General features: G+C 38.2%; 1 protein-coding gene and 1 pseudogene across 3 annotated transcripts in view; both read left to right on the top strand.

Moving 5' to 3' along the window:
• SH3GLB1 (SH3 domain containing GRB2 like, endophilin B1) overlaps positions 1 to 23,143 on the top strand; it is a 49,701-nt gene extending 26,558 nt beyond the window's left edge. For 2 of the 3 annotated variants that reach the window (XM_059884695.1, XM_059884694.1), the window contains exons 8-11: positions 6,509 to 6,598; positions 6,971 to 7,071; positions 17,438 to 17,666; positions 18,085 to 23,143. In XM_059884695.1, coding sequence (XP_059740678.1) covers positions 6,509 to 6,598; positions 6,971 to 7,071; positions 17,438 to 17,666; positions 18,085 to 18,192 — 528 coding nt within the window. In that variant the 3' untranslated portion in view covers positions 18,193 to 23,143. 3 annotated transcript variants of the gene reach the window in all.
• Positions 7,942 to 11,963, top strand: LOC107132316 (large ribosomal subunit protein eL34-like; annotated as a pseudogene).
• Positions 23,144 to 25,796: the final 2,653 nt, after the last annotated feature.

The following is a 25,796-nucleotide window of genomic DNA, read 5'->3' as shown; positions in this document are numbered from 1 at the left end:
ATTAGCATACAGGTACATCAAAAAATTTTTACGGATTTGATCTTGCAGTCTCTACAAATTTGGGAAATGGCTGATATAATATCAAGAAATTCATGAAACAAATATTTACATTATTATGCTCGTATATGTTTAAAAAGTTTAAAATAACATCAAAATGAATTTCCAAAAATATTATCATTCTCACTTCTGTCATTTTTATAATTTAAAAATGTATAATTTTAAAACTTCATATTTCTGGAATATATTAAGGTTTAAGCCCCTAGAAAAAGTACATAATACTAACCAAGATTTCATAGCAAATGCCTTAGAAGCTTGACCAGAATTTCTGGCTTAAAATAATTAACCCAGTCCTGATATAACAAACCAACACATTCTTGGCCCTATTTCCAATTTATATCCTAAAAGAACTCTCTTTACTTCTCTCACCCAAGCTATGCTTTAGATCAGTTAGTCCAGTAACAGTAATTCTAAGCAGTAGAAGATCTTTTCCGTAGAACTCTATCCTAATTATAAAATTAAGTTGGAGAATGAGATCCTCCGGAGGACAGAATAAAAACTCTCAACTCATTGTCTTTGTCTAAACCCTTTTTCTGTGTCTTTTAATATGGATTATTTTCTTCCTAAGTAAATTGTTTGTGCTGAACCTAATTTCACTTACCTCAGCCTCTCCAATTAATTATTATAATCAATTAACATTTGTCAGAAGTAGAGATGGTTTGGGACATTAGACTGTTTGCAGCTACCCTAAACATACACTTGTTCAAGCAACACGATTTGTTTCCTTCCTGTCATTTACCTTTTCTAAAATATAAAGTGTAGATTGTACAGAAGAATGACTTCCTAGGCTTTATAACATGGTGCTTTACTCACAAATAATTAAATTTTGTTAAAACATAGACTGATTCTTTGTCCTTACTAAGATCATTTCATATTTTTTATTCAGTAGTTTTTAGCTTTAAAACATCATTTCCATTTCAGACTCAAGCTTCCTAATCACTTTTAATCTGCTACCTAGCTTGCTTACTTACACCTTGTACAGAAACATTACCATTGAGTAGACTTTCCTGCCATTTCTACTAAAGGCTGTCAGATTGTACTTTCACAGTCAAACCTATGTGGAATAAGCCTCATTTATTTCTGAAGTACATTTATTTTTTTGTTTGCTTTGAATCTATATGTCAAAACCTCTCGACCAAGTAGAAAAGTAAATGGTGCAAATGTAACACTGAAGTAATTGGTTTTCCTTAACACTTCTTTTAGGAAGAACATTGACTTTTTTATTCCCCTGTGACATTTTTCTGCTACATACTGGAAGCTTATTACTTCAGCCCTGTTATCAGAGTACCATGTATTCTGGTTTTGGTCAAGTAAATTTAATTTTAACTCAACTTACTGAATACTTCAAGCTTATTTCCATAAGTCTCCTCTAGTGGTCAAGTCTTAGTCCTCTCTGCCATGTCTTTTGGCAATGGGATAAGAATGATTGCAGCAACTGATATCTCTTTCGCAGCTACTTCCTTGTTGACTGGGTTAGTATTGCCACCAAAGAGGGTAAAGGAGAGGGTGTGAAAGGGAAAGAATTCGCACCTTGTTTTTATCCTTACTACAGTCTTGGAAAATACTGTAATTATTTGGTTAGGGGAGGTAAGCAATTTATCCTGGAGAAGTAGTAGAAAATATTATAATGATATTATCACCAGTGCTAATTCCCCATGGGGAATAAGCTAACTATTTTGAATGATCTATAAGATTTTATTTTTTCCTCTTCACTCTCATTACCGACCAACTCTGACTAAAGATTTGTGAGGATATTTTTTTACCAGTACTTACTGTTTTTAGATTTTATTTTTTTTAAGTGACTTGTTTTGTCCCAGCACTAAACCAATCAGTTCAGTTCAGTCGCTCAGTCGTGTCCGACTTTTTGTGACCCCATGAATTGCAGCACGCCAGGCCTCCCTGTCCATCACCATCTCCCGGAGTTCACTCAGACTCACATCCATCCAGTCAGTGATGCTATCCAGCCATCTCATCCTCTGTCATCCCCTTCTCCTCCTGCCCCCAATCGCTCACAGCATCAGAGTCTTTTCCAATGAGTCAACTCTTCACATGAGGTGGCCAAAGTACTGGAGTTTCAGCCTCAGCATCATTCCTTCCAAAGAACACCCAGGACTGATCTCCTCTAGAAAGGACTGGTTGGATCTCCTTGCAGTCCAAGGGACTCTCAAGAGTCTTCTCCAACACCAAGGTCCAAAAGCATCAATTCTTCGGCGCTCAGCCTTCTTCACAGTCCAACTCTTGCATCCATACATGACTACTGGAAAAACCATAGCCTTGACTAGATGGACCTTTGTTGGCAATATAATGTCTCTGCTTTTGAATATGCTATCTAGGTTGGTCATAACTTTTCTTCCAAGGAGTAAGCGTCTTTTCATGGCTGCAGCACCATCTGCAGTGTTTTGGAGCCCAAAAAATAAAGTCTGACACTGTTTCCACTATTTCCCCGTCTATTTCCCATGAAGTCATGGGACCAGATGCCATAATCTTCGTTTTCTGAATGTTGAGCTTTAAGCCAACTTTTTCACTCTCCTCTTTCACTTTAATCAGGAGGCTTTTTAGTTCCTCCTCACTTTCTGACATAAGGGTGGTGTCATCTGCATATCTGAGGTTATTGATATTTCTCCCGGCAATCTTGATTCCAGCTTGTGCTTCTTCCAGCCCAGCGTTTCTCATGATGTACTCTGCATAGAAGTTAAATAAGCAGGGTGACAATATACAGCCTTGACGTCCTCCTTTTCCTATTTGGAACCAGTCTGTTGTTCCATGTCCAGTTCTAACTGTTGCTTCCTGACCTGCATATAGGTTTCTCAAGAGGCAGGTCTGGTGGTCTGGTATTCCCATCTCTTTCAGAATTTTCCACAGTTTATTGTGATCCACACAGTCAAAGGCTTTGGCATAGTCAATAAAGCAGAAATGGATGTTTTTCTGGAACTCTCTTGCTTTTTCTATGATCCATCGGATGTTGGCAATTTGATCTCTGGTTCCTCTGCCTTTTCTAAAACCAGCTTGAACATCTGGAAGTTCACGGTTCAAGTACTGCTGAAGCCTGGCTTGGAGAATTTTGAGCATTACTTTACTAGCATGTGAGATGAGTGCAATTGTGCGGTAGTTTAAGCATTCTTTGGCATTGCCTTTCTTTGGGATTGGAATGAAAACTGACCTTTTCCAGTCCTGTGGCCACTGCTGAGTTCTCCAAATTTGCTGGCATATTGAGTGCAGCACTTTCACAGAATCATCTTCCAGGATTTGAAATAGCTCAACTGGACTTCCATCACCTCCACTAGCTTTGTTCGTAGTAATGCTTTCTAAGGCCCACTTGACTTCACATTCCAGAATGTCTGGCTGTAGGTGAGTGATCATACCATCGTGATTATCTTGGTCGTGAAGATCTTTTTTGTACAGTTCTTCTGTGTTTTCTTGCCACCTCTTCTTAATATCTTCTGCTTCTGTTAGGTCCATACCATTTCTGTCCTTTATCGAGCCCATCTTTGCATGAAATGTTCCCTCGGTATCTCTAATTTTCTTGAAGAGATCTCTAGTCTTTCCCATTCTGTTGTTTTCCTCTATTTCTTTGCATTGATTGCTGAGGAAGGCTTTCTTATCTCTTCTTGCTGTTCTTTGGAACTCTGCATTCAGATGCTTATATCTTTTCTTTTCTCCTTTGCTTTTCGCTTCTCTTTTCACAGCTATTTGTAAGGCCTCCTCAGACAGCCATTTTGCTTTTTTGCATTTCTTTTCCATGGGGATGGTCTTGATCCTGTCTCCTGTACAGTGTCACAAACCTCATTCCATAGTTCATCAGGCACTCTATCTATCAGATCTAGTCCCTGAAATCTATTTCTCACTTCCACTGTATAATCATAAGGGATTTGATTTAGGTGATAACCTGAATGGTCTAGTGGTTTTCCCTACTTTCTTCAATTTAAGTCTGAATTTGGCCATAAGGAGTTCATGATCTGAGCCACAGTCAGCTCCCAGTCTTGTTTTTGCTGACTGTATAGAGCTTCTCCATCTTTGGCTGCAAAGAATATAACCAATCTGATTTTGGTGTTGACCATCTGGTGATGTCCATGTGTAGAGTCATCTCTTGTGTTGTTGGAAGAGGGTGTTTGCTATGACCAGTGCGTTCTCTTGGCAAAATTCTATTAGCCTTTTCCCTGCTTCATTCCATATTCCAAGGCCAAATTTGTCTGTTATTCCAGGTGTTTGACTTCCTACTTTTGCATTCCAGTCCCCTATAATGAAAAGGACATCTTTTGGGGGTGTTAGTTCTAAAAGGTCTTGTAGGTCTTCATAGAACCGTTCAACTTCAGCTTATTCAGTGTTACTGATTGGGGCATAGACTTGGATTACTGTGATACTGAATGGTTTGCCTTGGAAACAAACAGAGATCATTCTGTCGTTTTTGAGATTGCATCCAAGTACTGCATTTTGGACTCTTTTGTTGACCATGATGGCCACTCCATTTCCTCTAAGGGATTCCTGCCCGCAGTAGTAGATATACTGGTCATCTGAGTTAAATTCACCCATTCCAGTCCATTTCTGTTCGCTGATTCCTAGAATGTCGACATTCACTCTTGCCATCTCCTGTTTGACCACATCCAATTTGCCTTGATTCATGGACCTAACATTCCAGGTTCCTATGCAATATTGCTCTTTACAGCATCGGGCCTTGCTTCTATCACCAGTTACATCCACAACTGGGTATTGTTTTTGCTTTGGCTCCATCCCTTCATTCTTTTTGGAGTTATTTCTCCACTGATCTCCAGTAGCATATTGGGCACCTACTGACTTGGGGAGTTCCTCTTTCAGTATCCTATCATGTTGCCTTTTCATACTGTTCATGGGGTTCTCAAAGCAAGAATACTGAAATGGTTTGCCATTCCCTTCTCAAGTGGACCACATTCTGTCAGACGTCTCCACCATGACCTGCCCATCTTGGGTGGTCGCACAGGGCATGGCTTAGTTTCATTGAGTTAGACAAGGCTGTGGTCCTAGTGTGATTAGATTGACTATTTTCCTGTGATTATGGTTTCAGTGTGTCTGCCCTCTGATGCCCTCTTGGAACACCTACCGTCTTACTTGGGTTTCTCTTTCTTGGTGGCTCAGACGGTAAAGTGTCTGTCTACAGTGCAGGAGACCCAGGTTCAATCCCTGGGTCGGGAAGATCTCCTGGAGAAGGAAATGGCAATCCACTCCAGTACTATTGCCTGGAAAATCCCATGGACAGAGGAGCCTGGTAGGCTACAGTCCATGGGGTCACAAAGAGTCGGACACAACTGAGCAACTGAGCAACTTCACTTTCACTTTCAAACCTATATTGGATAGTTAAAGCTGGTAATGGTGTGCTGTTGTACACATCTCTTTCTAGCTCTGAGGTCACTGACTTCATCTTGGTAGCTTGATATCAACTGTGGTGGAAGTATTTCTACCATTGAAACTCAGCACATTAGAGAATTTCCCCTCCCTCCCTGTCGCTTCCCACGCACCCCCCTCCCCCAGTAAAAAGCCAGTTACTAGCACACCATTAATTAAAGGTCACTCATAAGTTGCAAAAAAATCCTAGCATATCTTATAGATAGTATTTCTGCTTAAAACATATTTTATGCAAAGTTTGGAAAGAAAACTGTAAAAGACATTTATGTGGGACAAAGAATCCTTTGAAGGAACTTTAGAACTATGTCCCTAGAATCAAGTATATGCTTGATAACAAAAGAAGTTAAAATCCTCGCTTCATTCTAAAGTTTTTTCATTTGAGAATGAAACCTGTATTTCAAAGTAAAGTAACTATAGTAATAACTGAGAATTTTTTGAAATATTTTATACATGTAAACTCGGAGAAGGCAATGGCACCCCACTCCGGTACTCTTGCCTGGAAAATCCCATGGACGGAGGAGCCTGGTGGGCTGCAGTCCATGGGGTCATGACTGAGCGACTTTACTTTCACTTTTCACTTTCATGCATTGGAGAAGGAAATGGCAACCCACTCCAGTGTTCTTGCCTGGAGAATCCCAGGGATGGCGGAGCCTGGTAGGCTGCTGTCTATGGCGTTGCACAGAGTCGGACACGACTGACACGACTTAGCAGCAGCAGCAGCATACATGTAAACTGGTAATCATAAGGTTTCATAAAACATTAAAATTTACCAAAGTTTATACTAGAAAATATATTGACTGTCCCATAGTTTTCCTAGGCTTTTATGTTTATGTCATTAACCTTTGACATTGATTCTTTTGAGTTAAGTACCAGTAAGGAAGGATTCAGTTCTATCTAGATTAAGTAATATAGAAGAAATAAGGTCTAGAAACCAGGTACCAGTTTAGGTACAAAGTAGAATCAGGGAATTGCCAGACTTTGAGGTTTGTTTGGGGAATTTTTAACTGTCTAAATGGATGTGCATAGCATGGACTAAGTCCTCTAATGAGATTCTAAAACTGTGTTACAATTTAAGTCTGAACAGGAATTAAGAATAACTCAAAGTGAATTTGATCGTCAGGCAGAGATTACCAGACTTCTGCTGGAGGGAATCAGCAGTACACACGTGAGTGTTCATTCCTTGGAAATTCATTTGGAACAGAAGGCTTTGATAGTCTTAGGGAAATTCTTGGAGTAGAAACTGAACTTCCTTTTCAGTCACTTATCAAGATACTTAAATCGTAGCATTTTTCAAGATATATGAAGAAATATTTTAAATTTTTTTTACACCTCATCACCTAGTTTTCTTACCATCAAATCCATTTGTTTTTTGTTTGTTTTATTTTTTTTTTTGGCTAAATAGTTTGTTATTATATATTGTAGTAAAATGCTAGATACTGATGATTCACCCTGAGTACAGTATTGTACTTTGTCTCCCCTTAGCATTTGCCACTTGTAGATTATAGAGCTAAGAAGTGACTGTAACTTTCCTTTACAGGCCCATCACCTTCGCTGTCTGAATGACTTTGTAGAAGCCCAGATGACTTACTACGCACAATGTTACCAGTACATGTTAGACCTTCAAAAACAACTGGGAAGGTGGTAATTTCCTTTTCATACATGAAACTGCTGATAAGAGAGGAAATTTGGATTTTTTTTTTCATTTGAACTAATAATAGAGGTGAAAATAGTATTAAAGGCTTTTATTAGCTTACTTAAAATCAGATTTTTTTTTTTTTTAAGGAAAGTGATTATCACACTTCTGAAATAAAAACATTTTGAACTCTTGGTACAGAAGAATGTTAACAGGGATGAGAAGATAATTTAAGAGGAATACCTTTTTATTGCTATGTAAAGAGAGCTTAAAAGCATTTGAAGTTCACTTTTCTCTTGTATACCTTTAAAGGTAGTTGAGGAAAATAAAATTATTGACTTTTAGTTGCCCTTAGAGATAAACTAATTTATATTTCATTACTTGTTCACCATTTAAAAAGAAAAGTTTTTAGAGTGTTCTATAAGACTTCACACACATTGATATCATTGAGTGTGGTATTATTCTTTATAGCACATATGTAAAGCACATAGCCCCGTCATTTATTAAACATTTATGGAACACCTGTCATATCCAAGCACTGTTCTGTACTCTAGAATTATATCAGCAAACCAAGCAAAATTGCTTATGTTTATGGAACTCACATTATAAGGTGTCATTATAAGGTGACACTGAAAATAAAATGGCATTCAGGACAGACATCTTCTCTGCTCTCACAACAAACGAAGTCTAGGTAGAAGTACAGGCTACAGGTGGACAAGCCATGTGATAAGTAGAAAGAGAAGTTCAGATTACTGTAAGGGACATCTAACTGTGACTCAAGTGAGTCTAGCAAAGATTCACAGATAAAAGTATTTTAATAGGAATAATCTAGATGAAGAAAAGGGCAGGGAAGAATGTTCTAGGCAAAGGGGAATATGTATATGGAAGAGCCAGAGGAAAGTGTGTGGCAAGCTCAGGGAACTGACAGTAGTTCATTGTGGTTGGATCACAGTGTTCAAGTTAAAAATGGGACAGGAGCTCTTCCAGGGACAGTTATCAAGAGGCACTGAGACTGGTCTAGCATTTGACATACCATTGTAGGCTGTCCTACAATACCGCCTCTAACAAAACCAGGCTGTCCCAAATCCCTGGTAATAGAATTATCTTTATACTAAGAAGATTGGGAAAGCAGCAGAATTTACATGTGGAATATACCCAGGCCAACTTCGAGGAATTCACTGTGACCTAAAGTTCTTATCAGGTTTGTCTAAAATGAAGAAATCTATCAGCTGGGCTTATGGTGGTTCCCTGTATGCTATATGTGTCCATGACAGGATCAAGCACACTGTCCTTATTGAGCAGAAAATCATTATGAAAGTGTTGAAAGCACAGAGTCAGAAAGTTAAATTTTAAAATGAAGCTTTTTTGAGTAATAAAAAAAATCAAGAAGCCTTAAAAAAAAATGGGGTGGTAGATGAGGCTGACAAAACATGGTCCACTGAAGAAGGAAATGGCAAACCACTTCAGTATTCTTGCCTTGAGAACCCCATGAACAGTGTGAAAAGGCAAAAAGATAGGACACTGAAAGATGAACTCCCCAGGTCAGTGAAAGTGAAAGTGAAGTTGCTCAGTCGTGTCTGACTCTTTGTGACCCATGGACTGTAGCCTACCAGGCTCCTCCATCCGTGGGATTTTCCAGGCAAAAATACTGGAGTGGTTTGGAGAACAGTGGAAAAATTACCCCAAAAAGAATGAAGAGAAGGAGCCAAACCAAAAACACCACCCAGTTGTAGATGTGACTGGTGATGGAAGTAACATCTGGTGCTGTAAAGAACAGTATGGCACAAGAACCTGAAATGTTAGGTCCATGAATCAAGGTAAATTAGACGTGGTCAGACAGGAGCTGGCAAGAGTGAACACCGACATTTTAGGAATCTGTGAACTAAAATGGACTGGAATAAGTGAATTTAACTGAGATGACCATTATATCCACTATTCTGGGTAAGAAATCCTTAGAAGAAATGGCGTAGCCCATAGTCAACAAGAGAGTCTGAAATGCAGTACTTGGATGCAATCTCAAAAACGACAGAATGATCTCTGTTCGTTTCCAAGGCAAACCACTCAGTATCACAGTAATCCAAGTCTGTGCCCCATCAGTAATGCTAAAGAAGCTGAAGTTGAATGGTTCTATGAAGACCTACAAGACCTTTTAGAACTAACACCCCCAAAAGATGTCCTTTTCATTATAAGGGACTGAAATAAATGCAAAAGTAGGAAGTCAAGAGATTCCAGGAGTAACAGACAAATTTGTCCTCGGGGTACAAAATGAAGCAGGGCAAAGGCTAACAAGAGTTTTGCCAAGAGAATGCACTGGTCATAGCAAATACTCTCTTCGAACAATGGACATCACCAGATGGTCAGTATCGAAATCAGATTGATTATATTATTTGCCGCAGAAGATGGAGAAGCTTTATACAGTCGGTAAAAACAAGACTAGGAGCTGACTATGGCTCAGATCATGAGTTCCTTATTGCCAAATTCAGACTTAAATTGAAGAAAGTAGGAAAAGCACTAGACCATTCAGGTATGACCTAAATCAAATCCCTTATGATTATACAGTGGAAGTGAGAATTAGATTCAAGGGACTAGCTCTGATAGAGTGCCTGAAGAACTATGGACAGAGGTTCGTGACATTGTACAGGAGACAGGGATAAGACCATCCCCAAGAAAAAGAAATGTAAATAAGCCATATGGCTGCCTGAAGAGGCCTTACAAATAGCTATGAAAAGAAAAGAGAAAAGCAAAGGAGAAAAGAAAAGATATACCCATTGGAATGCAGAGTTCCAGAGAAAAACAAGGAGAGATCAGAAAGCCTTCCTCCATGATCAGTGCAAAGAAATAGAGGAAAACAATAGAATTGGAAAGACTAGAGGTCTCTTGAAGGAAATAAGCAGTACCAAGGGAACATTTCATGCAAAGATGGGCACAGTAAAGGACAGAAATGGTATGGACCTAACAGAAGCAGAAGATATTAAGAACAGGTGGCAAGAATACACAGAAGAACTATACAAAAAAGATCTTCATGACCCAGATAACCACAATGGTGTGATCACTCACCTAGAGCCAGGCATCCTGGAATGTGAGGTCAAGTGGGCCTTCGGAAGCATCACTACGAGCAAAGCTAGTGGAGGTGATGGAATTCCAGTTGAGCTATTTCAGATCCTAAAAGGTGATACTGGTGACTGCAACCATGAAGTTAAAAGACACTTTCTCCTTGGAAGAAAAGCTATGACCAACCTAGACAGCATATTAAAAAGCAGAGACATTACTTTGGCAACAAAAGTCTGTCTAGTCAAAGCTGTGGTTTTTCCAGTAGTCATGTATGGATGTGAGAGTTGGACTAAAAAGGAAGCTGAGCACCTAAGAATTGATGCTTTTGAACTGTGGTATTGGAGAAGTCTCTTGAGAGTCCCTTGGACTGCAAGGAGATCCAACCAGTCAATCCTAAAGGAAATCAGTCCTGAATAGTCATTAGAAGGACTGATGCTGAAGCTGAAACTCTAAAACTTTGGCCACCTGATGAGAAGAACTGACTCATTTGAAAAGACCCTGATGCTGGGAGAGATTGAGGGCAGGAGGAGAAGGGGACGACAGAGGATGAGATGGATGGCTAGCATCACCAACTTGATGGACATGAGCTTGAGTAAACTTCTGGAGTTGGTAATGGACAGGGAAGCTTGGCACGCTGCAGTCTGTGGCATCACAGAGTCAGACACAACTGAGTGACTGAACTGAGATGAGGCTAGAATAATGAAGCAGTGTCATTTTATGAATGCCCCTTAAGTAATGAGGAGTTTGAGATTTATATAATGAGGAACCATGAAAGCAGGGGAGTGATATGTAACATTTGAAAGAGGAACATCAAGAGAAGGAATAAGGAGAAAATATTAAAAACCCTCATCACTTTGGTTTTCCTTTCTGCATATTAATCCTTCAAAACTAGGCATAGAACAAAATTAGTCACTTCCACAAAACCAATTTTAAGCCCAAGGAGATTAGTACTTCCTGTTCATATTGTCCTGATGTTCTAGCAGTGCAGCATAGGGGTTACTCTTAAAATCATTCATCCTTGCATTCTCCTTAAAGCCATTCAAATGCTTGGAACTCATCCATTCAGACAATCTAGTCATTGATGCTCTGAGATAGGTACTATTATTATCCACATACAGATAAGGAATCAGAAGAACTGGTTATAAGATTAGTAAATATATTTTATTTTTAATAGTGGGAAAGTTTACTTATTGAGCTACAGTGGCAGGAGGTCTAGAGTTTTTTTTTTTTTTAATTTAGCAGTAAAAGTTCTTAGAAGGTAAAGATGGTCTTTCGGGGTTTTTCTGTTTGGTGTTTTGTTGTTTTTCTTTTTACATTAATTCCCCAAAATTAACATCAGTAGAACTCAGTGGGTAAACAAAGGTTAATTATACTGGTAAGTTTGAAAGTAAAATACCATGGTAAAACATTTTAAAAATCCTGTCTAGATATACAAACACATCTGTGTGGAGAGAGCATATCTTTTTTTTTTTCCTCCAAAAATGTATATATAGGCTGCATTCGCTGAGGAATAGATGCTCGGAAATGTATTCTTAACTTCAGAGTGAAACTTGAATTAGAAATTAGTTCATCATTAGAACCCTTTTACCCATCAGAGAAACATCTGCTTGTAATTTTTAAAAGCACAATTCTAGACGTCAAGGATAGAGTATAAACAAAATAGATCATATTCCTGCCTTCATGGAACCTACATTCTGTTTAGGGGTAGAGGGGAGTAGAAAATCAATACATTTTATCAATTACATAGTATATTAGAAGGCGATAAATGCACTGGAGAAAAATATAGCAGGGAAGTAGAGATTTACATAGTCAGGGAAGACACATTTGAAAGATGTGAGGAAATAAAGCACACGGGCATCTTACAGATGCTCCAGGAGAGGAGGTACAAAAACTCAGAACCAGGAACATAGCTGTATGTTCAGGTAACAAAATAGAGTTTAGCTGAAGATTAATCAAGGAAACAGGGAGCTAGGCTTTGGAAACCACTCTTTGTGGACTTTGACCTTTACTTGGAGATAAAGTCTGGAGGATTTTGACCTGAAGAGGGACATGATTTGATTTTAGCTTTTAACAAGATCATTCTTGTTGCTCTGTTGAGGATAGATGTTAGAGGGCAAGAGTGTGAGCTGCCAGACCTCTTGGGAGCCTATTGCAATAACTTGGTCAGTAATCCAATCAGGAGATGATGGAAGCTTGGATAGGGGGAATTGTGATAGATATGGTAAACTTTTACCATAGCTCAAACCCTGGGTGTGTTTTTAAAGGTAAAGACAGCAAGGGTTTGCTGATATATGTTCTATATATGAGACCTAGAGGTGTCAAGAATTACTGCAGGTGTTGGCCTGAACAACTGAAAGAATTAGAGTTTTGGTTCATTAAAATGGGGAATACCCCAGGAGGAGCAGGTTGGGTATGGGGAAGGCACGTCAGGTATATCAGGAGCCCAATTTTAGACATGCTAAGTTTGAGAAATAAAAGATTCAAGTGGAGATAATCAGTTTTAGGATATGCAAGTCTGGATATTGATGGGGGAGTGAATTAGATAAATTAGACATTTGTCAGTATATCAAGGATATTTAAATCTCAGACTAGATGAAATTACCAAGGGAGTAAGTAGAGAGAGGGGCTTCCTTGGTAGCTCACTGGTGAAGAATACACCTGCAATGCAGGAGACCCCGGTTTGATTCCTGGGTCAGAAAGATCCCCTAGAGAAGGGATAGACTACCTACTTCATTACTCATGGGCTTCCCTTATGGCTCAGATGGTAAAGAATCTGCCTGTAGTGTGGGAGATCTGGGTTCAATCCCTGGGTTGGGAAGATCCTCTGGAGGAGGGCATGGCAATCCACTCCAGTATTCTTGCCTGGAGAATCCCCAGGGACAGAAGTTCCTGGCCAGCTGCAGTCCATGGGGTCACAAAGAGTTGGACACGACTGAGGACTAAGCACAGCACAGGATGAGTAGAGAGAGAAAAAAGACCAGGGACTGAGCCCTGAGGTACTCCAACAAAGAGCCAAGGAACAAACTAAGGAGAATGGTAAGAAATGAGCAGTGAGGTAAGATGTAAACCACGTGTGTGGCCTTGGATTAAGCTGTAAAAGGTGAGAGGAGTGTTTCACTGTAATCTCTAGATAGATCAAGTGAAAAGAGGGCTGTTAGTAGACCTTTGGATTTAGAACATTGAAGTCATTGCTGACCTGGACGAGTAGCTTTAATGGAACAGTGTGGGCAAAAGCTTGTTTGTCAATGGAAGGAGAGAAACTTGACATTAAGTTTAGATAAGTCTTTCAAGGAGTTCTGTAAAGAGGAATAGGGAAGTGAAGCACTAGCCAGAGGAGGAAGTAGAGTCTAGCCCATTTTTGTCTTGTTTTTTTAAGATAGGAGAAATAAAAGCACGATTATAATCTGATAAGAATGATACAGTAAATGGAGAAAATACAATATTGAAAAGAAAGGGGAGAATCGGTAGTGTGATATACTTGAGAGGCAATTTTATACACAGGTGGAAAAATTAACCTTAAAGTAATCTTAGGGGCATAGATATAGCTCATCTGTAGTAGGAGGAAAGATGACCAAAAGCATGGAAGTTTCCTGATTGTTTTTTTCTTCTCTTAGATAAAAAGGAAGCAATTCATAAGCTGATTATAAAGGTTAAGGGAGAATTGCTGAAATTTTGCAGATGGATAAAGGGGCATGAAAAGTAATCAGGAGAATGTTAAGTGGATAGATTTTAGAGAAATGTAGTGTAGTTGCCAGGCAGCATTGTGGACCCACTTGTTCCTACTTAACTCACTGAGTGTGAGACTAGACTATGATTTTGTATTTTTTCATGTCTATGATTTTATATTTTTTCATGTCTTAGATACATGGATACTGAATAGATAATTAGGGAGATCTTTACCAAATGAAGTATGAAGTAAAGGACATGGGATTTGAAGATATGTGCAAGGGGGGTGATTCTGATAATTTACCTTGGACACAAATGGCATGCTGGTAGGACAATAGATGGTAGGTCTATGGTAGGACTATAGATCGGAGATCAGTTCAGTTCAGTTCAGTCACTCAGTCGTGTCCGACTCTTTGCAACCCCATGGACTGCAGCACACCAGGCCTCCCTGTCCATCTCCAACTCCAGGAGTTTACCAAACTCATGTCCATCAAGTCGGTGATGCCATCCAGTCATCTCACCCTCTGTCGTCCCCTTCTCCTCCCGCCTTCAATCTTTCCCAGCATCAAGGTCTTTCAAATGAGTCAGCTCTTCTCGTCAGGTGGCCAAGGTATTGGAGTTTCAGTTTCAACATCAGTCCTTCCAGTGAACGCTCAGGACTGATTTCCTTTAGGATGGACTGGTTGGATCTCCTTGCAGTCCAAGGGACTCTCAAGAGACTTCTCCAATACCACAGTTCAAAAGCATCAATTCTTCGGCGCTCAGCTTTCTTTATAGTCCAACTCTCACATCCATACATGACCACAGGAAAAACCATAGCCTTGACTAGATGGACCTTTGTTGCCAAAGTAATGTCTCTGCTTTTTAACATGCTGTCTAGGTTGGTCATAACTTTCCTTCCAAAGAGTAAGTGTCTTTTAATTTCATGGCTGCAGTCACCATCTGCAGTGATTTTGGAGCCCCCAAAAATAAAGTCAGCCACTGTTTCCACTGTTTCCCCTGTTTCCATCTATTTGCCATGAAGTGATGGGACTGGATGCCATGATCTTAGTTTTCTGAATGTTGAGCTCAAGCCAACTTTTTCTCTCTCCTTTTTTCACTTTCATCAAAAGGCTCTTTAGTTCTTTACTTTCTGCCATAAGGGTGGTGTTATTTGAATATCTGAGGTTATTGATATTTCTCCCAGCAATCTTGATTCCAGCTTGGAATCTGAGATAGACTTGTTGAAATGAGAGTACTAGGGAAAAAGATGATGGTCAGAGAATGGAATGTTGGGAAATATGATTATTATAAGAGTTATAGTTTTTGGAATTGATAAAGTCTAGATGAGGCATTGGTAATGGATAGCTGAAGTAGGGTCAGGCACAGAATCAGTAGGAGAGAATAGTCCATGAATCTCATAGGCCAAAGTGTTTAAATAATTAGATTAACAATTATTTGAGCAGTCTAAGGATTGTTCAAATAATTCTTAGAATCACCAAGAATTAAGATATACTGGCAGTGAGCCAGAAACTAAAATTTAGAGATAAAGGGAAAAAAAATAAACACCTGTAGATGATTGCAACAAGAAGTAGTTGATAGTTGAATAATGTGAAATTCAGAAGTTTGGTAGGAGTAATCTTGGTGAGAGAGAAGAGTATAGGAATGGAAATGAGCATGCAGCTCCTACAGCTTCCACCTCTAGGTTTAATGATACATGGAGTATGGGAGATAAACACAAGCATCAGGAAGTGAAAGGAAGGTTTAGAGAAGAAGTTAAGGATAAAGAAAATTTTGCTGAGTGATTTCCAGATGGCACAGGAGTCATAAAGAAGAAAACTGTATTTTATGAAGAGTTTAATTTCACCTACCTTTACCGATGAAGCATTTTATATTTTAACTAGTGATACCACTTTAATGGCAGAAAGTAAAGAGAAGCTAAAGAGCCTCTTGATTAAAGTGAAAGAGGAGTGTGAAAAAGCTGGCTTACAACTCAACTTTCAAAAAATGAAGATCATGGCACCTAGTCTTATCAGTTCATGGCAAATAGATGAGGAAAAAGTGGAAACTGTCAGATTTCATATTCTTGGGCTCCAAAATCAATGTGGATGGTGACTGCAGCCACAAAATTAAAAGATGCTTGCTCCTTGGAAGAAAAGCTATAACAAACCTAGATAGTGTACTAAAAAGCACAGACATCACTTTGCTGACAAAAGTCCTTATAGTCAAATCTGTGCTGTTTCTAATAGTAATGTATGGATGTGAGAGTTGGACCATAAAGAAGGCTGAGCACTGAAGAATTGATGCTTTTAAACTGTGGTGTTGGAAAAGGCTCTTTAGAGTCCCTTGGACAGCAAGGAGATCAAACGAGACTACTCCTGAAGGAAATCAACCCTGAATATTCATTGGAAGGACTGATGCTGAAGCTGAAGCTCCAGTACTTTGGCCACCTGATGCAAAGAGCCAAATCATTTGAAAAGACCCTGATGCTGGGAAAGATTGAGGGCAAGAGGAGAAGGGGGCAACAGAAGATGAGGTTGTTGGATGGCATCACTGACTCACATGATGTGATCAAACTACATCATGGACGTGAGTTTGAGCAAACTCAGGGAGATAGTGATGGAGAAGGAAATGGCAACCCACTCTAGTATTCTTGCCTGGAAAATCTCATGGAACAAGGAGTCTGGTAGGCTACAGTCCATGGGGTCCCAAAGAGTCGGACACAACCGAACGACTTCACTTTCACTTTCAGGGAGATAGTGAAGGACAGGGACGCCTGGCATGCTGCAGTTCATGGGGCTCCCAAAGAGTCGGACACAACTTAGCAACTGAACAACAACAATGAATTTTAATAGGATCGTTTTCAACCTTAGAAATGGTTGGATTAGAATGACTATAGGCCAGCCATGTTACGTTTTTTTCTGTTTAGTATTGTGGAGCAACAGTAAGCTTAAAATAAACTGAAAATTCTAATTATCTTTAAAGTATTTGTAAGCACATTGATAAAAAGATTTCACTAATTTGTGATATCTGCCTTATTCTTCCGTTGAGTCTTCATTATGTTATTAGTCATAACATATTATTTGAATGTCTATCCCTTCACCTGTCTACAATCCATAAAAGAATGGTATTGTTTCATCTTTATATCTCAGCTTGTTCTAGTGATGCTAGACAAGGAGATACTCAGTAAATATTCGAATGAACAGGAAAATGTGAAAATCTATTTTATGAAAAAGAGTTGTTAGTCAAATATTTCTCAAAGAATTAACTTGAAAACTTTAATCTGTGGTAGTATCTGACATTTAGGTAAGTTTTTCATCTGTTTTTTTTTTTTTTTTTAATTTAAAAATTCATAAAGGAAGGAAAAGGTTAATAAAACATACAGTAGAAAATTGAAGTATTATGAATCATTTTTCTGGAGAAAAATAATTTAAAGTTTATACTTGTAAAGATGACTTTGAAACAGACTTTCAAGGATTTTATATTTAAAAATAACCTGCATTTTCTCTAATGTAATTGATCCAAGAGGGGTAAATAGCACACTTTATCAATAAAATGTTAACATCTTTTAAATCTTTAGCCTGTGGAGGTTGGTAGAAGGTAAATACTGCCACCAAGTGGTGATAACAGAAACTTTGGTCCTGTATACATAATTGGCAATTTTCTTTTCAACAGTTTTCCATCCAATTATCACTCTAACAACAACCAGACTGCTGTGGCACCTGTACCGTCTGCTTCATCAAATGTGATTGGTTCCTCTGCCTTGACTTCAACAAGTAGCCTAGTAATCACCTCTCCTTCCAACCTCACTGACCTGAAGGAGTGCGGTGGCAGCCGGAGGGCCAGGGTTCTGTATGATTATGATGCTGCAAACAGTACTGAATTATCACTTCTGGCAGATGAGGTGAGTAATGTGGATATAAAAAGAAAACTGTATCATAGACTGACTTAACCTTCCAGTATAACAAAATGCAAATTCATTATTACTTATTTAGAAATCGTTTATTATGAATGTTTTCATAGATTGCAGATGATTGTATTAATATTTTATAAATTTTTAACTACTATTTTTTAACAAAATAGAACATCACAGAACTATTTAAAGCTTTTAACTGCGAAATAATTAGATTTCTAAAACTGCCTCTGATAAAACCCTTTATCTTTCACATTGATAATTTTTATGATGTGATAATGGTGTTTATTTATGGTAATATTTAAATTTTTATAGTGAATAATTTACAATTTAAACAAATTAAATCTGATTAGTTTTTGTGTATTTATTTATTAATATAGTTAATAACTGAAAATGTTTTATTTTGTAGGTAATCACTGTTTTCAGTGTCGTTGGAATGGATTCAGACTGGCTGATGGGTGAAAGGGGAAACCAGAAGGGCAGGGTGCCAATTACCTACTTAGAACTGCTCAATTAAATAGGTGGACTATGGAAAGATACCATATTTATATATAATTAATTCTTAATAAAGCAGGTTTAAGTATCTTTCATGTTAATGTCTTAAGAAACTGAAAAGAAAATACCAACCATCAGAAACTGGCCTTTCTGCCAATAAAATTGCATGGTAAATATTTCATTACAAAAGTTACGTTAGAGCTTTCATGCCAAGAATGTTTTGTTACAAAATTCTCTTTCTACTGAGGTTTCACTAATACGTACCTTCTACTTTTGAACCCCAAATTAAAGCAGAAGAACTGTTTTCTACTGGATTTTTCATTAATGGCAAGCTTTTTCTTTTATGTAAAATAAATTTATTGTGAATTGATATCAGTGACTCATTTATTAGGTATAATTAATAGCCAAAGAATAAAGTTAAAATTTGTTTTTAACTTGGTTTAAAAAGAGCTCTAGGATATAAACCTCTTTTGTGAAAAATAGAATGTTTCTGAATGTTTTCATAAACAAAAACTTAGTTATACCATGTTTACCTTATTTTCCAGCAGTTATTAAATGATGACAATATTCTGTTTCAGTGAGTTATTTTGAGGGCTTTTTATTAAACACTACTGAATGATTTATTCTAAGACTAACTAGTCCTCAAGAAGTATTACTGTATTTCTCTAGTACATTTGCAGTTAAGGTTCTAAATCATCCGGGACAAACTCAATTTACTGAACAATGTTTCTAAGGTTGTTCAGTTGGCACCATTTAATCCATAATCAGAATTGGATGTGTTAAGATATTGTAATACAGTAAAGAGAATTTGTCCTTATTCAACAACAAATCCTTATAAAAATATGGATTTGCACAGCTGTGTTTGTTATAGAGTAAATTGTACGCAAACAATATACTTTTGGTTACTTTAAGCCTACAAATAAATTTTAAAAATTTACTAATGAACTTAGGTTATCCTAATCAGGCTCTCTAGTTCACACACTAATGAAACAATTAGTAATATACTTGGAATCAGAAAATTGCTGTGTGGGCTATTTCTATGAATCAGCAGATTGTTTCCATGTCAGGACTTCTGCTCTTATTTTCATTCATTCATCAAACATTTGTTGGGTGCTAGGCACTATGCTGATTAGCTTGGAATACGACCCTGACCAAGATGCACCAGATTCTTCCCCTTACAGATCTTAAAGACTGGTAGAGAATACAGAAAAATAAGGAAGCAATGGTCATATAACAGCACCAGTGTCATGATAGAAGGAAAATGCAATACTGTGTTTTGGAGCTTTGGGAGTCACCTAATTCAAAATTGGGTAGTTGGAGATGTTTTGGAGAGGAAGTGTTCCAGGCAGAGGAAAAAGTTAGGCCAGGCCTGGAGCTGAGAGAATGTAGTACATTCTGTCAGCTCAGAGTGGTTCAGTCTGACTTACATATTAAGTATAAAGGTGTAGTAAATTTCTTTAGGAAATGTTAATGTGCCAAATGATATGTTTTGGTACTTTGAAAAATGAATATTCAGCACAAAAGATGTTTTAAAATGGTGTTTAAGAGTTCTTAATGAGAGCTTGGTGAACATGTTGATAATTCAGTTTACAGTCCAAATTTTAACAGTAGCTGTTACATTTCTACTCTGTGAGACAAATTTCTCTGCAGTTTTATAGTTGTAAAAGATGATTTGATTCACCCTGTGAATTTCCATACTGTTAATCCCCAGATTAACTAACACGCTGGTTAGTTAGATTAACTAACTAACATGCTGGTTAGTTAGACATAAAACTACTTGAGTGAAGCTTTTTCCCCCAAAAAGGAAGCTCTACAGCCAGCCCAGGGCACCATCTATTATGTAAATCCAGATTTAGGCTTTAGAAGATCAAGTCAAAAAGATCAGGTCAGCTTTAATAGCAACTGTAAATTAGGCTTATGGGAAATAGAGTAGTAAAAGGGAAAAAATATGAGTAGTGAAGTGAAATTGTCCTGGGTTCAAATCCAGTCTTCTTCACGTACTATGGTCTTTGAGCTTCAGCTCAGATGTCATGTAAACTGCCATTTCCTTGGTAGTAAAATGGGGATAATAATTATGCCACCTTAAGGTTATTGTGAGGGTTTTATAGCAAAAAAAAAAAAAAGTTTTAAAAATAGTAATAAAATATCTATAAAATCTATACCTGTAGATTTTATAACTATCTTGTATGTTAGATAACTTGGGGGGAAAAGCTTGGCACACTGTAGAAATGTGCTGTAAAAATTTTTCCCCTTGTTAGGTTCTGTAGCTTCCTGACTGTTGGCCTTGTTTACAACTGTGAATCAGAGATTCATCTTCTATGTCCATGCTCTGCTCTGTTCCTTATTGATTGTATTTTGCACCCTGTTTAAAGCAGATCGATATCTAGGTTTAACCTTGCCACTGTCAGTGTACATTTTTATCAGAACCTTCTGCTTTCCATCAAATGAATGTTGCTTATCCTAACCCAATAATGTACAGTAGCCTTCAGTAATGTTAGAGTTCAAAGGTTTTTTTGTGCCTTTGTCCACCACAAATCCAGCACAATATGTAAATTTGTTTTATGTTTATTTTTTATGTTAATGAAGTTTTGTTTGGTTCTTTGGAGTCTTTTGGATTTGTTTTATTTTGGTTTGGGCTTATTTTATAAGGTCATAGGTTTAATTTTTACTCAGGTAAAGGTCTATAGGTTCTTAGGCATGGAAGAAACCTTGGGAAGCCTATTAATTCATGGTGCAATTTAGAATTACTTAAATAATGTCTGTGGCCCTGAGCTTAATCTAAAGATACAGTAATATGAAGGATGCATATATGAATGAAATAGTAAACTTGGAAATAATCGTAGGCTCTTTTTACAAACAGAAGTAACTGATTATCTCTTTTATTTGTCCTGAAGGTAATTAACTTAAAAGGTCATTGCATTAAATTGTTTTTGTGGTGCTGATCAGAACAATTCATATTGTAGGAGACTAGGTCCCAGAAATGGGAATGTGCCTCACTCTGAATAATGTGAGAAATAAGAAGCCTGAAGCCAGAGTCACTAGTGGGTTAGAGTTCATCCTCATAGTCTGCTGTTCTCCACCAGAACAAAGGAACAGGATGTAAATGGAGGAGCTGGTCTTGGGAGGACATGCAGAAGATGAAGGAGCACAGGACAAAAAGCAACAGCTTTGTTTACCCAGGAAGGTCCAGCTTGCCTCCATACTTTTTTGAAATGATTGCTTAAAAATATCTTCCTTAGCTCCCGAACACCTGAAAGTTTGAAATATGTTGCCATAATATGTAGCACTTCAAGTCTGAGTGACAAGCCTTAATAACAGGAGGCTTTGCAATATGACCTACAGCCAGCTTTACTTCAGGGGCTTCCCAGGTGGCGCTAGTGGTAAAGAACCTGCCTGCCCATGCAGGAGACATCAGAGGCAAGGGTTTGTTCCCGGGGTTGGGATGGTCCCTGAGAGGAAGGCACGGTAACCCACTCCAGTACTTTTGCCTGGAGAATGACATGGACAGAAGAGCCTGGAAAGCTACGTTCTATATGGTTGAAAAGAGTCGGACACAACTGTAGCGACTTAGCACAGCACAAGTTTGCCTCAACCCCTTCTCCACGTGATTAAGTGGCTCTTACCTCATGGTGAGACTCAAATAGGGGTGTGGTGTTTGTCCACAGCATACCTGCCCTTTCTCCCACATTATCCTAATGGGGAACTGCTCAGTAGGGAAGTGGTTCTCAGTCTGAGACCCCCCAGGACAGGCAATATCAGCATCACCTAGGAATTTGCTAAAAATGTTAATTCGTATGTCTAAGTACCTTTTTTGGTACTTGTTGTCTTCAAGGGGCTATAAAACTAGTCTTAGTTCTCCCATGTAACATTTTAAAATACATTTCAAGACAAAAACTGAATTCTGATCTTTCCTGTGTTCTAGTACTAATTGTAATTAGTTACTTTAAATTATTTGTTTAGTATGTATGTATCTGTCACTCTGGAATGTAGGCTCCTGAGATTGAGACTGTTAATTCTTTTGATCACAGTTAAATTCCCAACTCTCAGCATGAGACCTGGCACATAGTATATACTCAATATTTGTCAAAGAAAGAAAAAAATGCAACTCTTAAGCCTTATCCAAGTTCCACTGAAACAGACTCTGGGAATAGGACCCAGCATTCTGTCTTTACAAGTCATTTAGGTGATTGTTACCCTCCTAAGTTTGAGACCCACTTGTGTAGAATAAAGATAATGTGCCTTTTACCTTCAGGCCTGCTATCTGACATCACTTGAAAATTCTCCCTGCCTTTTGTATACCAACAACATTTATCTCAAGTGTAGAGGAGCCTCGCTCTGGGCTGTATTACAAGTGGGTGTGAAGGTATAAGGTATGCTTAGTATAAGAAAGAACAATACCACTTAGAATGCCTGTACTTGATTGATGTGAAGGGTTTCTAGGGATGGATGTGTTTGTCTGAAGAAGGGTAAGCATTAGCCCCACCCACATTTCCACTCTGCACAGTCACAATTTGGCATCAAACCATTTAAAGTTATATCAGACTAACATGTACATCCTGGTGCTCGGGCTGCTAAGCTCTGCTCTCCCTATTTTAAAGGAGACCTTCTAAGAATCGTAAGCGCTTTTTTAAAAAGTACAAGTCATAAATGCATTGGTGAAAAAGGAGGGAAAAAGTATATAAAGATAAAAATCACTTACAATTCCACCATCCAGGGAGAGCTACTGTTATCTAGGTGTATACACTTAGAGATTCTTCTGTGCTTTTGTAGATTTTTTTAAATGGGATCAAGTTGTACATACTGTTTTGTAACTTTTTTTCACTTGACAGTGCCATGACTATCTTGCCGTGTCAAAATATGTTTCTATATCTTTTTTAATGGCTGCATGGTATTTCATCTCCTGTGCCACATTTTATTAAACTACTGTTTTTAGGTTGTTCCCAATTTTTCACTAATAAACCGCTTTAAAGGACTTTGTGTTGTTAAATCTGTTATGTGTTCTTAATATTTCCTTAAGGTGAATACTTGAAGGTGGAAATGCTACTGTGGAGTACGCCACTTTATAAAAGTTTTTGTTACTGCCACTTTGGCCCCTAGAAAACTTACCAGGTTATACTTTTATCAGCAGTATAAGAAAGAATGCTATTTATTTTTGGAGGGCTTCCAAGTGAATGTTTTTAGAAGCTTCAGTTTAAAAGTAAAGGGTGAGAGGAAGATAAAAATACCCTGCAAAATTAAAGCCAGGATCACTCTTAACTTACTCTAACAGGACACCATTTACTGTTCTACCTTCTGTTACGTGTTTTGGGACACTTAGGGAATGTTTGTAGCACTGGCTGTCCCCTTGCTTTTACTTGGTCTTCTGGAAGCACTACCACCTCTCTGGCTTTTGCTGACAGAGACAGAACAATCCTCAACAGACTAGAATCCCATGACAACTTTGATGCAGGCCTGTTGTTGCTTTTAGAGAACGTGGACATAATAGAGGAAAGTGAAAACTTTGGAAAATAGGCAGAACATTGGCTTTTCCATTCGGTTGCCTGGTTTTGTGTCGGTCAACCTCTGAGTCTGTTTGCTCATCAGTAGAAATGAGGATAATGAAATCTACCTTGTAGGCTTAAAAGAATTAGCCATATTATGGACGAATGCCTAGGACCTAGTAGATAATAACTTAGTAGAATTCCCAACAGTTTTTTAGAGCAGTTGCTATTATCTACCTCAGTGAAGTAGTACTGCCATTGCCAAATAAAACCTTTTATGAAAGGTGTTACAGTAAATGGACATTGCCTTGTGCATCCGACTTTTCCTACAAAATTTACTTCTTAAAGGATGTCTCATTTTTTCCACACATTTAACCTAATCATATAAAACTCCCGACAGGTGACTAATAGAACATTTCAACTACTATGCTTTTATGGCAGTATATCAAAATGGTAATGATAATATTCTAAAATGGTGAACTGGACATGTCAGGCATGCCAGACTTCCCCTTCTGACTGAAACCCCACCCTTGGCCTACAGCTGATCTTTTTGCTTTGGCTGGCTTGTCTTCCACCTGTGAGAACCTGACACAGAGGGCTCAGCTCAGTAAAGATAATGATAATCAGTTAAGCCTCAATATCTGCAGAGTAAGAACACAAAAGTGATCCATTCATAATAACATTTATTTAGAGAAGTATCTGAATTACAAAAATTTCTCAGCAGTATTTCCAAAAGAGAGATGTCCCAGAGGTAACATCTCCAGTGATTATGGCAGATAAATCCCCATAGCAAACCAACCCATTTTCAAATTTGGATGAACCAGATACATTGAAATTAGCATCTAGCTTGTTGATTATAACTTAGAACTACTCAGTCAATATAAAGTGAGTAAGAGAGGCTCTATGGGAAGCTTCAGGTTTGTGAGAGAACAAATTAAGTGACTATGAGGTGAAAGAAGAAAGGTTACTACTATCAGCAACTTTTCTGAAAGCCTGATGCACTAGGATGCTGGGTACATGTTCCTGCCTAATTCCATGTTCTAGTGAAGTGGTATGAAACATGCTGTAAGGTCGTCCCAACAAGCATACGCATTGATGCCTCTTTGCCTTTTGTATATAGCTTCCTCTATTCAGCTCTACCTGAAGACCTTCACATTAAGAGTAATTTAAAGGCTCCCTCTGCTATGAAGATATGCTGGATTCCCTCAGATAGAATTAATTATTCACATATATGAATGTAACTCAACCGTAACCTAGCTGGGCTCAAGGACAGGGGCTTTGTGTCCCCTAACATAGTACGCCTAAAACACTTTCAGCAACCTTCAGAAGGTAGCTGCTAACAGCATTCTAATTTCAACGGATGATCTGGTTATGACTCATGCTTGGTGCTGTTAACGGGTTTTGCCCTAAGAAACATTGCCTTCTTTGGAGAGCAGTATTATAGAAAATGCACATCTACTTTTCTCTGAAAGTAAATTGATCAATCATTCTTTCCCACTGACTCCATTTGGTTCATTTTGTACACTGCTCATCACTGCTGTATATTTTGCAAAACAACAGTTTTTTAGCTATATCTATGTTAGTCGCTCAGTCATGTCCAACTCTGCAATCCCATGGACTGTACCCTGCCAGGCTCCTCTGTCCATGGAATTCTCCAGGGATCTTCCCAACCCAGGGATTGAACCCAGGTTTGCATTCTCTGGTGGCTCAGATGGTACAGCTATATCATCTGTATTTCATGTTAAATTGGGATAAGTCACCTCACGTTAGGACTGGATTATTTGTTAATACATCGTTAAGCTTTTCTATGTAAACGTCTTCTGTAAAATAGGTTAATGTTCCTTCCTTTCTCCTCTCTACCTCTTTTCTACCCTCCCTTTTTTCCATTTCTGTACATGTTCCCTCTTCTTTCAAAATCGTTATATGGCTAGGAAAATGTACACCAAATAACAGAAGAAAGGTATATAAATATACAAAGGAAAAATGGTAACATGCTCAATAAGGTATAATAAAAAAATCTTGCTCAATTGCTATCCACGAGTGGCAAATCTGACTCAGACTCCAGCAGCCAAAGAAGGATGAATCACACTTCAAATTGTCCATTCACATATGTTGGGTAGGCCAAAAATTTCATTTTGGTTTTTCT

Source organism: Bos taurus, chromosome 3 (assembly GCF_002263795.3).
Source record: "Bos taurus isolate L1 Dominette 01449 registration number 42190680 breed Hereford chromosome 3, ARS-UCD2.0, whole genome shotgun sequence".
NCBI lineage: Eukaryota > Metazoa > Chordata > Mammalia > Artiodactyla > Bovidae > Bos > Bos taurus.
Note: the sequence above shows the minus strand (reverse complement) of the source record. Positions and strands in the feature narration are given on the sequence as shown.